This window comes from Oncorhynchus tshawytscha, linkage group LG07 (genome assembly GCF_018296145.1).
Source record: "Oncorhynchus tshawytscha isolate Ot180627B linkage group LG07, Otsh_v2.0, whole genome shotgun sequence".
Classification (NCBI taxonomy): domain Eukaryota; kingdom Metazoa; phylum Chordata; class Actinopteri; order Salmoniformes; family Salmonidae; genus Oncorhynchus; species Oncorhynchus tshawytscha.
This window is the reverse complement of record NC_056435.1, coordinates 20,448,714-20,461,573: the sequence shown is the minus strand read 5'-3', so window position 1 is coordinate 20,461,573 and position 12,860 is coordinate 20,448,714. Positions and strand designations below refer to the sequence as shown.

Sequence of the window (12,860 nt, the reverse complement as noted above, 5' to 3'; positions counted from 1 at the left end):
TTCCTAGCTGAGCAGCCTTTCGTGTTATGTCGATATAAGACTTGTTTTACTGTGGATATTTTTGTACCCGTTTCCTCCAGCATCTTCACAAGGTCCTTTGGTGTTGTTCTGGGATTGATTTGCACTTTTCGCCCCAAAGTACATTCATCTCTAGGAGACAGAACGCGTCTCCTTCCTGAGCGGTATGATGGCTACGTGGTCCCATGGTGTTTATACTTGCGTACTATTGTTTGTACAGATGAACGTGTTACCTTCAGGAATTTGGAAATTGCTCCCAAATATGAACCAGACTTGTGGAGGTCTATAATTTTTTAAATTTGTTAACAAGAAATTTGTGGAGTGGTTGAAAATCAAGTTTTAATGACTCCAATCTAAGTGTATGTAAACTTCCGATTTCAACTGTAAGTTGTACACTTCATCAGGGACAACATGCCCATCAAAGCTTTCAAGCACAAGAATGTATGAACTCTTAGACTGGCTGAAACTCCACCCTCAATGCCCAACACATGTTTGGATGTGGCTATGCAAGTAAAGCTTGGATTATTTTTTGCATATGTAAAGCCAAAAAAAAGAAGATTTTACTTCATCTACTAACATAAAATAAAAACATACTGCCATAACTTGCAGGAATGAAAAAACGACCACAGACTGTAAAATGTCAAATTTTTAAAGAGAGAAAATTGAAGGGGAAAAAAATCTATTATACAGTGTCCCACCAATCTGGGTTTTTCGTGTCTTGCTGTGAGAGATCATCAGTGAGCAAGAGGGATCAGGAGCTGGGTAGCCTTCACAGAGTCAGGGAAAAGGTTGTGATATGTTGGGAGAGGGACGTATGCCGCTGTGATCATTTTACCTGTGAAGAAAATGTTAAGGATATTATGACAGTTTAGAAAAAAACATATTTATTTTTAAATGACTGCATCAATGACAATTCATAATTGAGTACCATATTCTTTAGTCAGTCCCTCTTACCTGCAAAATATCGACCATGTAATGCGTTTACTGCAGCCATGGCAGCAGGAATGGATGGACATTTCACATACACGTTGCCCTAAAAAAAATTATATTAACTTTATTGAGTTGCTATTTAAGACAGCAACCATTTCAAAACCATTCAAATACACTTAAAAGTCTTACTTCAGTGGAATTCTTGTCAACGTATATGTGCACAACTCCTCCATGTTTGTTGCATTCCTCAATGACATCATGCTGAATGTCAACATCCCAGCCTGGGTTATCTTCACTGTAAAATCAGATGGGAAATTATCACCCACAAAGGACTAGTGATTGGGAACCAGTCTATGGGAACAAATAACATCTTAAGGTCTAAGAAGTCTTAAGTTTGTGTACTTTCATCAGCTGGCCTCCTTGGGATACGAATATGCTAGATTGAACAACTTGATTAAATGTTAAATACTTACGACCGAGGGTTGAACATGTTAGACAGCTGGAAACAGTGTGTAGCAAGTGGCTGTGAGGGTAAGTTCATAGCTGTATTCATGTTCATATTCATGGCAGGATTCATGGCAGCTAAAAGTTAAAAAAAAAAAAAGTTTTTTTTAAAGTATAAAAATGCATCATATCACATTAAAATAACTAAACTATGTGCTAGAAATGTTACATTTATTAATGTTCCTTATTATTTATTCATGTTCAATCCAGCCTAATTCTAACACGAGTCTCACAACAGACCAGCTCCTCACACCAAATCAACCAATCAGTGTCTTACTTGCAAACCAACAGATTTGATCAATGCTGGATGATATTAGCCTTCTCCAAATAGCTCAGAGAAAAGCAATAATGGCAGTCAGATAGGCTTGTCCAATTAATCATCATTTTATTACCTGATACAGCGGCCATGGCACCAATAGCAATGGCCCCACCCATCTGCAGGGCTTGCTGTGCTGCTGGGGGAATCTGCAGTCCCGTGCCTGAAAGACAGAAGACATTGGGCTTGACATTCGTCCTTGTTTACACTTTATGATACGGTTCTTAAAGCTATATTATGTAGCTTTTAGTATTTATTAATGCTCAAAAGCTATAATAAGTCACCAATGTGATTAATCTGTGATAATTTTGCCCCACCAGCCTGCCTGGAAACCGCTCCATTCATTTTCCCTGTCAGGTCAGTATTCCCACCAGATTTAGTGCTGCACATACTGAATAACGTAATGAATGATGAGATCCACTATGAGCTCAGCTGACACAATTTAATATATTTGGGCCATAGAGTCTTCGCTTTCGCTAGTGTATAGCTTACAGTTATGGCAGCTGCGCAATCAAACCCAAAGAAATTGGGAACTTTGGAGAGCCAACAGGCAAAAACGGAAAACATTATTAATATTTTTTAACCTTCATTGAACTAGGCAAGTCAGTTAAGAACAAATTCTTATTTACAATGAGTGCCTACCGGGGTAACAGTGGGTTAACTGCCTTGTTCAGGTGCAGAATGACACATTTTTACCTCGTCAGCTCTGGGATTCGATCCAGCAACCGTACGGTTACTGGCCCAAAGCTCTAACCACTAGGATACCTGCCACACCAAAATAACCTTAGAAACCAGCCCAAAATTACTGAACCTTGGATTTGCATTCAAACTGGGCTAGCTAGTTCAACTCAAATCTGACCAAGACAATATTTATTTTCTGTTGAAAAGATATTGGCACCCTTGCACTTTTTTCAAATAATGCACAATTTCTTCCAGAAAACCATTGAAATTGAAACATATCTTGGTATCCACATACACTACTGTTCAAAAGTTTGGGGTCACTTAGAAATGTCCTTGTTTTTGAAAGAAAAACATTTTTTCCCCCCATTAAAATAACATCAAATTGATCAGAAATACAGTGTAGACTTTGTTAATGTTGTAAATAACTATTGTAGCTGGAAATGGCAGATTTTTGTATTGAATATCTACATAGGCGTACAGAGGCCCATTATCAGCAACCATCACTCCTGTGTTCCAATGGCAAGTTGTGTTAGCTAATCCACGTTTATCATTATAAAAGGCTAATTGATCATTAGAAAACCCTTTTGCAATTATGATAGCTGAAAATTGTTGTGCTAATTAAAGAAGCAATAAAACTGACCTTCTTTAGACTAGTTGAGTATCTGGAGCATCAGCAATTGTTGGTTCGATTACAGGCTCAAAATGGGCAGAAACAAAGAACTTTCTTCTGAAACTCGTCAATCTATTCATGTTCTGAGAAAGGAAATCTATTCCACGCGAGAAACTGCCAAGAAACTGAAGATCTCGTACAATGCTGTGTACTACTCCCTTCACAGAACAGCGCAAACGGGCTCTAACCAGAATAGAAAGAGGAGTGGGAGGCCCCGGTGCACAACTAAGCAAGAGGACAAGTACATTAGAGTATTATAAAGCCCAGATCGTCTTTGAGCATCACCTGTAAATTATCTGGGTATTTTGAGAGACGGATATACGTCATCAGATATGTCATCAGAGTGCGCAACAGAACATTGTACTGTCTACACTCGGTTTGTTGTTTATACTAAAATTGTTTCATTAAATCGATTTTAATCAGAAATACATTTTTGTTGCTAAGGTTTTCACGACGCGGTTAGCCTTTACGGCTGGGACTGCAAGTTTGTGTTCCATTTTTTTGCGTGAATACCGCAAGTGATAGCTGGCTGTACTACAGGCACCTGTCGTCGTCGTGGGAAAGACTCATTGTTAGCTTTCGTAAAACTGGTTGCAGTAAAGAGCCAATCTGGATACTAAGGAGATCCCGAGGAAAATCGACGAGAACCAACAGCTTTACGCTATGGAGGAACAACATACTCCCATCATGGAAAGATCCGACTACCTCACAAAATAACTTTAACTCGGGAAAAAAAAGAAAAACAGATTTATCTACAGACAAGGATGATTTACTTCCCGTTGAAGTAGAGGCTAGTGCAACACTGGAAAGGTTGTATGAGGAGGTAGCAGGGCTGAGGGGGAGTTTGGAGTTCAGCCAGAGTGAAATTCTCACGCTCCAAGGAGAAAACAAGGCATTCACAGCCAAGGTAAAAATCCACGATTCCAACATGGATTGTCTACTCAAGGAAAACAGGCTAATGAAGGAGTCGCTAGACATACAAAGTCGTAGCATGCTTGAATTTTTTTTTTCTTTCTGGGATTCCTCTGGACGCATCCAATAATCCAGAGGGGCGGGATCAGAGAATTCATGCAACCCGCTTTGAAACTTCCTATAGAAACTTGAAACAAGGTGGCTTTCCACAGAGTACACAGACTTGGAGCTCGGAGCAACAAGACCAAGGGTCCCCGACCGATCATCGCAAAATTTGAACACTACCAACTAAAGGAGCTGATCAAAAGCAGGTGTAGGGAGCTTAAAGGGACCAAATTTTTGTCTCAATGACCAATTTCCAAGGGAGATAATCGAACATCATGAGAGACTGTATCCGGTACAAAGGCAACAAAGGGAGAAGGCTAAGCATGCCTTTCTCATTGTGGACAAACTCTTTATAGATGGACAGCTATTCCGAGACAGCTCCATAACACCATGGCTGTACTAAATTCTACAGGGACTTCAGGTTACGAAAAAAAGAAAGTATGGGAACTGTAAAAATACATGAACATTATTAAGTGGATATGAACACACACACATACTCAGTTACATGCTTGCTTACACATACAGACTTATACATACACACACCTGATCTCGCTTCTGGGATTGATTTGCACTTTTTCACAGAGAACGCGTCTCCTTCCTGAGCGGTATGACGGCTGCGTGGTCCCACTGTGTTAATACTTAACTTAACTTTATACTTAACTATGAAATAACACACATGGAATCATGTAGTAATCAAAATGTTAAACAAATCTAAATATATTTTATATTTGAGATTCTTCAAATAGCCACCCTTTGCCTTGATGACAGATTTGCACTCTTGGTATTCTCTCAACCAGCTTCATGGGGTAGTCACCTGGAATGCATTTCAATTAACAGGTGTGCCTTCTTAAAAATCATTTTCCGTCTTAATGCGTTTGAGACAATCAGTTGTGTTGTGACAAGGTAGGTGTGGTATACAGAAGCCCGATTTGGTAAAAGACCAAGTCCATATTATGGCAAGAACAGCTCAAATAAGCAAAGAGAAACGACAGTTCATCATTACTTTAAGACACGAAGGTCTGTCAATACGGAAAATGTCAAGAACTTTGAAAGTTTCTTCAAGTACAGTCGCAAAAACCATCAAGCGCTACGATGAAACTGGCCCTCATGAGGACCGTCACAGAAATGGAAGACCCAGAGTTACCTCTGCTGTAGAGGATACGTTCATTAGCATTGCCAGCCTCAGAAATTGCAGCCTAAATTAATGCTTAACAGAGTTCAAGTAATAGACACATCTAAACATCAACTGTTCAGAGGAGACTGTGTGAATCAGGCCTTCATGGTCAAATTGCTGCAAAGAAACCACAACTAAAGGACACCAATATTAAGAGACTTCCTTGGTCCAAGAAACACGAGCAATGAACATTAGACTGGTGGAAATGTGTTCTTTGGTATAGTGTCCAAATTGGAGATTTTTGGTTACAACCGCTGTGTCTTTGTGAGACGCGGTGTGGGTGAACAGATGATCTCTACATGTGTATTTCCCACCGTAAAGCATGGAGGAGGTGGTGTTATGGTGTGGGGGTGCTTTGCTGGTGACGCTGTCTGTGATTTATTTAGAATTCAATGCACACTTAAGCAGCATGGCTACCATAGCATTCTGCAGTGATAGTCCCACTAATCCCAAACCAGATGGGATGGCATATCATTTTTTCAACAGGACAATGACCCAACACACCTCCAGGCTGTGTATTTGACCAAGAAAGAGAGTGATGGAGCGCTGCATCAGACGACCTGGCCCCCACAATCCCCCGACCTCAACCAAATTGAGATGATTTGTGATGAGTTGAACCGCAGAGTGAAGGAAAAGCAGCCAACAAGTGCTCTGCATATGTGGGAACTCCATCAAGCTGGTTGAGAGAATGCCAAGAGTGTGCAAAGCTGTCATCAAGGCCAAGGGTGGCTATTTTTAACAGAGGCAATTGCATAGACTATAGACATTTGGGCAACATGAGCTCATGGGCTCTCATGAAGTGTTTGATTACAATTGCATTGATGTCAGAGTGATTAGAGGGACAATAGAGTGCTGAGTACCAATCAGTTAGCAAGTTTGGAAGGCTACTAGTGAAAATCAGCAGCATCGGAGCTTGGAGAAGCCTACTTACCGTGACCTTTTTTTAAATTTCACCTTTATTTAACCATGTAGGCAAGTTGAGAACAAGTTCTCATTTACAATTGCGACCTGGCCAAGATAAAGCAAAGCAGTTCGACACATACAACGACACAGAGTTACACAAGGAGTAAAACAAACAAACAGTCAATAATACAGTATAAACAAGTCTATATACGATGTGAGCAAATGAGGTGAGATAAGGGAGGTAAAGGCAAAAAAAGGCCATGGTGGCAAAGTAATATAGTAATATAGCAAGTAAAACATTGGAATGGTAGATTTGCAGTGGAAGAATGTGCAAAGTAGAAATAAAAATAATGGGGTGCAAAGGAGCAAAATAAATAAATAAATAAAATAAATACAGTAGGGAAAGAGGTAGTTGTTTGGGCTAAATTATAGGTGGGCTATGTACAGGTGCAGTAATCTGTGAGCTGCTCTGACAGTTGGTGCTTAAAGCTAGTAAGGGAGATAAGTGTTTGTAGTTCATTCCAGTCATTGGCAGCAGAGAACTGGAAGGAGAGGTGGCCAAAGAAAGAATTGGTTTTGGGGGTGACCAGAGAGATATACCTGCTGGAGCGCGTGCTACAGGTGGGTGATGCTATGGTGACCAGCGAGCTGAGATAAGGGGGGACTTTACCTAGCAGGGTCTTGTAGATGACATGGAGCCAGTGGGTTTGGCGACGAGTAGGAAGCGAGGGCCAGCCAACGAGAGCGTACAGGTCGCAATGGGACTTTGGTGACAAAACGGATGGCATTGTGATAGACTGCATCCAATTTGTTGAGTAGGGTATTGGAGGCTATTTTGTAAATGACATCGCCGAAGTTGAGAATTGGTAGGATGGTCAGTTTTACAAGGGCAGCATGAGTGAAGGATGCTTTGTTGCGAAATAGGATGCCAATTCTAGATTTAACTTTGGATTGGAGATGTTTGATGTGGGTCTGGAAGGAGAGTTTACAGTCTAACCAGACACCTAGGTATTTGTAGTTGTCCACGTATTCTAAGTCAGAGACGTCCAGAGTAGTGATGTTGGACAGGCGGGCAGGTGCAGGCAGCGATTGGTTGAAGAGCATGCATTTAGTTTTACTTGTATTTAAGAGCAATTGGAGGCCACGGAAGGAGAGTTGTATGGCATTGAAGCTTGCCTGGAGGGTTGTTAACACAGTGTCCAAAGAAGGGCCAGAAGTATACAGAATGGTGTCGTCTGCGTAGAGGTGGATCAGAGACTCACCAGCAGCAAGAGCGACATCATTGATGTATACAGAGAAGAGAGTCAGTCCAAGAATTGAACCCTGTGGCACCCCCATAGAGACTGCCAGAGGTCCGGACAGCAGACCCTCCGATTTGACACACTGAACTCTATCAGAGAAGTAGTTAGTGAACCAGGCGAGGCAATCATTTGAGAAACCAAGGCTGTCGAGTCTGCCGATGAGGATGTGATTATTGACAGAGTCGAAAGCCTTGGCCAGATCAATGAATACGGCTGCACAGTAATATTTCTTATTGATGGCGGTTAAGATATCGTTTAGGACCTTGAGCGTGGCTGAGGTGCACCCATGACCAGCTCTGAAACCAGATTGCATAGCAGAGAAGGTATGGTGAGATTCGAAATGGTCAGTAATCTGTTTGTTGACTTGGCTTTCAAAGACCTTAGAAAGGCAGGGTAGGATAGATATAGGTCTGTAGCAGTTTGGGTCAAGAGTGTCCCCCCCTTTGAAGAGGGGGATGACCGCAGCTGCTTTCCAATCTTTCGGAATCTCAGATGACACGAAAGAGAGGTTGAACAGGCTAGTAATAGGGGTGGCAACAATTTCGGCAGATAATTTTAGAAAGAAAGGGTCCAGATTGTCTAGCCCGGCTGATTTGTAGGGGTCCAGATTTTGCAGCTCTTTCAGAACATCATCTGACTGGATTTGGGAGAAGGAGAAATGGGGAAGGCTTGGGCGAGGTGCTGTGGGGGGTGCAGTGCTGTTGACCGGGGTAGGGGTAGCCAGGTGGAAAGCATGGCCAGCCGTAGAAAAATGCTTATTGCAATTCTCAATTATAGTGGATTTATCAGTGGTGACAGTGTTTCCTATCTTCAGTGCAGTGGGCAGCTGGGAGGAGGTGTTCTTATTCTCCATGGACTTTACAGTGTCCCAGAACTTTTTTGAGTTAGTGTTGCAGGAAGCAAACGGTCACGTGGAATTTGACTGCAGTCTTGACTCGTGACGGCTGGTGTGGCTGTAATACAGTCACGGTAACAGCCCTAACTATATGTATCATTGACCTTCTGTTACATTTCTGACGCATCTGATTAGCTAGCTAGCTACTTCACACTACATTGGGCTGAATGTGTACAGGTCTCCCAAAGTAAAAAGGCTAGGAATAGCCATGATCATTATTTGATGACAAAGCTCTAAAAAGAAAATATATTTGAACTAAAATATTGCTTATTTTTCAGTAATGAAAGGGATCTATCGACATCAATGCCTACCAATCGTGTGTGTTTCCAGGCCCACTATTCTCTAGTATTTGAGCAGTCAGTTCGGCAAGCACAAACTTTAGCAAAGACAGCATCATTGTATTTTCAGCTGGCCAAGAATGTACCTAATAATAAAGTAGACATCTTCTAATGCTAGGCACCTATGTAGCTAAAATGTTAAGATTAACTGCCCAGGATTTACTTTTGAGTATGGATGACATACGATCCCAATAGATTAGCCTAGTGCACAGAGATGTAAATCCCGTGATCCTAAACTGAATGCATTGACAACAATCTAAGACTGATGGTTGTGAAAGGCCATTCTGTCTCTTTTGGGATAGGGGGCAGCATTTTCACTATTGGATGAATAGCATTTCCAGAGTGAACTGCCTCCTACTGTCCCAGATGCTAATATATGCATATTATTATTAGTATTTGACAGAAAACACTCTGAAATTTCTAAAACTGTTTGAATGATGTCTGTGAGTATAACATAACTCATATGGCAGGCGAAAACCTGAGAAAAATCCAACCAGGAAGTGGGACATCTGAGGTTTGTAGTTTTTCAAAGCTTGGCCTACCAAACACACAGTGGGATATGGATAAAGTTGCACTTCCTACGGCTTCCACTAGATGTCAACCGTCTTTAGAAACGTGAATGATGATTCTATTATAAAGGAGGAGCTCATGAGACCTGTTTGAGTCAGTGTCCTGGCATAGTGCCTTGGTCTCATGACGTGCGCTCCCGACAGTTACCTCTCGTTCCAGTGCTTTTCTTCAGACATAGGAATTATCCGGTTGAAACATTATTGATGTTTTATGTTAAATACATCCTAAAGATTCCATACATCGTTTGACAAGTTAAGGAAAGGACTGTAAAGGAACCTTTCAAGTTTTTGTCTGGACGAAGTGCCTGCACCTCATGAAGATGGATTACTGTGCTGAACACGCTAACAACAAGTGGCTATTTGGACATAAATAATGGACTTTATGGAACAAATCAGTCATTTATTGTCGAACTGGGATTCCTGGGAGTGCCTTCTGATGAAGATCATCAAAGGTAAGTGAATATTTATGGTGTTATGTCTAACTTCTGTTGACTCCAAAATGGCAGATATTTCTCTGGCTGGATTGGGCTCTGAGCGCCGTTCTCAGATTATGCTTTCTCCGTAAAGTTAAAAAAAAAATCTGACACAGCGGTTGCATTAAGGAGAAGTCTATCTTTTAACAATGTTTATTATGAGTATTTCTGCCAAATCAGAATTTTGGAATCAAAACATTACTGCACGTAACATGCCAATGTATACTGAGATTTTGGGATATAAATATGAACATTATCAAACAAAACATACATGTATTGTGTAACATGATGTCCAATGAGTGTCATCTGCTTTTTTGACTCCTATCTTTGGCTGGATTTATTATTATTTATTTTTTTACTTGGCTCTGACCTAACAATCATATGTTGTGCTTTCGCTGTAAAGCATTTTTTAAATCGGACACGATGGGTAGATGAACAAGATGTGTATCTTTCATTTGCTGTATTAGACTTGTTAATGTGTGAAAGTTACATATTTCCCCAAAATATTTTAGAATTTCGCTCACTGCCTTTTCAGCGGAATGTTGTAGAGGGGTTCCGCTAGCGGAACGCCTGCCCTAGAAAGGTTCATTGAAGATGTGGCAAATAGGAGTGGCAAAATCGTCTGCCAGCATCCTCAGTAATTTTCCATCCAGATTATTAGACCCTGGTGGCTTGTCATTGTTGATAGACAACAATAATTTTTTCACCTCTTCCACACGGACTTTAGGGAATTCAAAAGTACAATTCTTGTCTTCCATAATTTGGTCAGATATACTTGGATGTGTAGTGTCAGCATTTGTTGCTGGCACGTCATCCCTAAATTTGCTTATCTTGCCAATGAAAAAGTAATTCAAGTAGTTTGCAATATCAGTGGGATTTGTGATGAATGAGCCATCTGATTCAATGAATGAAGCAGCCGAGTTGGCTTTTTCCCTCAAAATTTCATTCAAGATGCCCCAAAGCTTTTTACTATCATTCTTTATATAATTTATCTTTGTTTCATAGTGTACTTTCTTTTTTTTAGTTTAGTCACATGATTTCTTAATTTGCAGTACGTTTGCCAATCAGTTGGGCTGCCAGACTTAATTGCCATACATTTTGCCTCATCCCTCTCAACCATACCATTTTTCAAGTCCTTATCAATCCAGGGGGATTTAACAGTTTTTACAGTAATTTTCTTAATGGGTGGGTGCTTATTAGTAACTGGAATAAGTAGTTTCATAAATGTGTCAAGTGCAGTGTCTGATTGCTCTTCATTACACACCACAGACCAGCAAATATTCTTTACATCATCAACATACACTGCTCAAAAAAATAAAGGGAACACTTAAACAACACAATGTCAATCACACTTCTATGAAATCAAACTGTCCACTTAGGAAGCAACACTGATTGACAATACATTTCATATGCTGTTGTGCAAATGGAATAGACAACAGGTGGAAATTATAGGCAATTAGCAAGACACCCCCAATAAAGGAGTGGTTCAGCAGGTGGTGACACAGACCACTTCTCAGTTCCTGTAGTGTGGTTTTCCACTTTAATTTTGAGTGTGACTCCAAATCCAGACCTCCATGGGTTGATACATTTGATTTCCATTGATAATTTTTGTGTGATTTTGTTGTCAGCACATTCAACTATGTAAAGAAAAAAGTATTTAATAAGAATATTTCATTCATTCAGATCTAGGATGTGTTATTTTAGTGTTCCCTTTATTTTTTTGAGCAGTGTATGAATCACTACAAAACTTCTTGTATGACCTCTTATTCTCTATATTAGGCCCAGCCTATGGAACTTTGGTTTTCCTAGATATGGCTATTATATTGTGATCACTACATCCTATGGATTTGGATACTGCTTTAAAGCAAATACCTGCAGCGTTAGTAAAAATGTGATCAATATATGTTGATGATTGAATTCCTGGGCTGTTTGTAACTACCCAGGTAAGTTGACTTGACAACATGATCCAGGTTGCAGGCAATGGTTACAGTTTGACGTTTTTTCCTGAGTGGGCAGCTTGATGTTAGCCAGTCAATATTTAAATCACCCAGAAAATATACTTCTGTTGATATCACATACATTATCAAGCATTTCACACACATTATCCAGATACTGACTGTTAGCACTTTGTGGTCTATAGTAGCTTCCCACCAGAATTGGCTTTAGGTAAGGCAAATTAACCTGTAGCCATACTATTTCAACAGTATTTAACATTAGATCATCTCTAAGCTTTACAGGAATGTGGTTCTGAATATAGACCGCAACACCGCCTCCGTCGGCATTACTGTCTTTTCAGTAGATGTTATAACCATGTATTGCTACCACTGTATCATCAAATGTATTACCTAAGTGAGTTTCAGAGATAGTCAGAATATGAATGTCATCTGTTACAAGCAAGTTATTGACTTCATGGACCTTGTTTCTTAGGCTACATATGTTAATATGGGCTATTTTTTTTGCACTTTTCTGGGTTGCTTGATTGTTGTTAATGCTTTACTGGGAAGCTTATCAGAAGTAGACTTACTCATGTTATTTACATTGGAGTGATTATGCAGCTCAGCCTGCACTAAGTGGTCTTCTTACTATTGCACACCGCCTCAGTGCTAACAATGTAACTCTGGTTTATAGGCTGATGATTACTGCTTACAATAGCTGTAGGATAAACAGATGTATTAGGTGCAATTAGGGGTACATCAATTAAACGACTTACATTGTGTTTGCCAATGTCCCTAAGATCATGGACATTTGATGCAGCATTATGACGACTCATTGTCACAATAGTAGGGATTAACTGAGCTGGTCTTGGATCATTTACCAGTCATTGTATCAACACAGCCTTGAAATGCGTGGACAGAGACCAGGATCCAAGATGATTTGGATGGACTCTGTCATTCCTTGAGAGGATCTTCTATTTCAAGAAGGTATCAAAGATATTAATAAAAGTGACTCCAGCAGAGCTACAGTAATCTTTTAGCCAGAGGTGTAATGTCAGCAGTCTGCTGAATCTTTCACATCCCTTAGAAATCCTCCTGATGCTAGATTATGTATGTGTTGGCTTTCTTGTGGCGGCA

General features: G+C 40.3%; 1 protein-coding gene across 4 annotated transcripts in view; it reads right to left on the bottom strand.

The window, feature by feature from the left end:
* Positions 1 to 651: 651 nt before the first annotated feature.
* LOC112254122 (RNA-binding protein 39) overlaps positions 652 to 12,860 on the bottom strand; it is a 56,697-nt gene continuing 44,488 nt past the window's right edge. For all 4 annotated transcript variants that reach the window (XM_024426373.2, XM_024426375.2, XM_024426372.2 and 1 more), the window contains 5 exons: positions 1,845 to 1,931; positions 1,422 to 1,530; positions 1,138 to 1,243; positions 973 to 1,051; positions 652 to 853 (listed from right to left, as the gene is read on the bottom strand). In XM_024426373.2, coding sequence (XP_024282141.1) covers positions 753 to 853; positions 973 to 1,051; positions 1,138 to 1,243; positions 1,422 to 1,530; positions 1,845 to 1,931 — 482 coding nt within the window. In that variant the 3' untranslated portion in view covers positions 652 to 752. The remainder of the gene's footprint in view (positions 854 to 972; positions 1,052 to 1,137; positions 1,244 to 1,421; positions 1,531 to 1,844; positions 1,932 to 12,860) is intronic.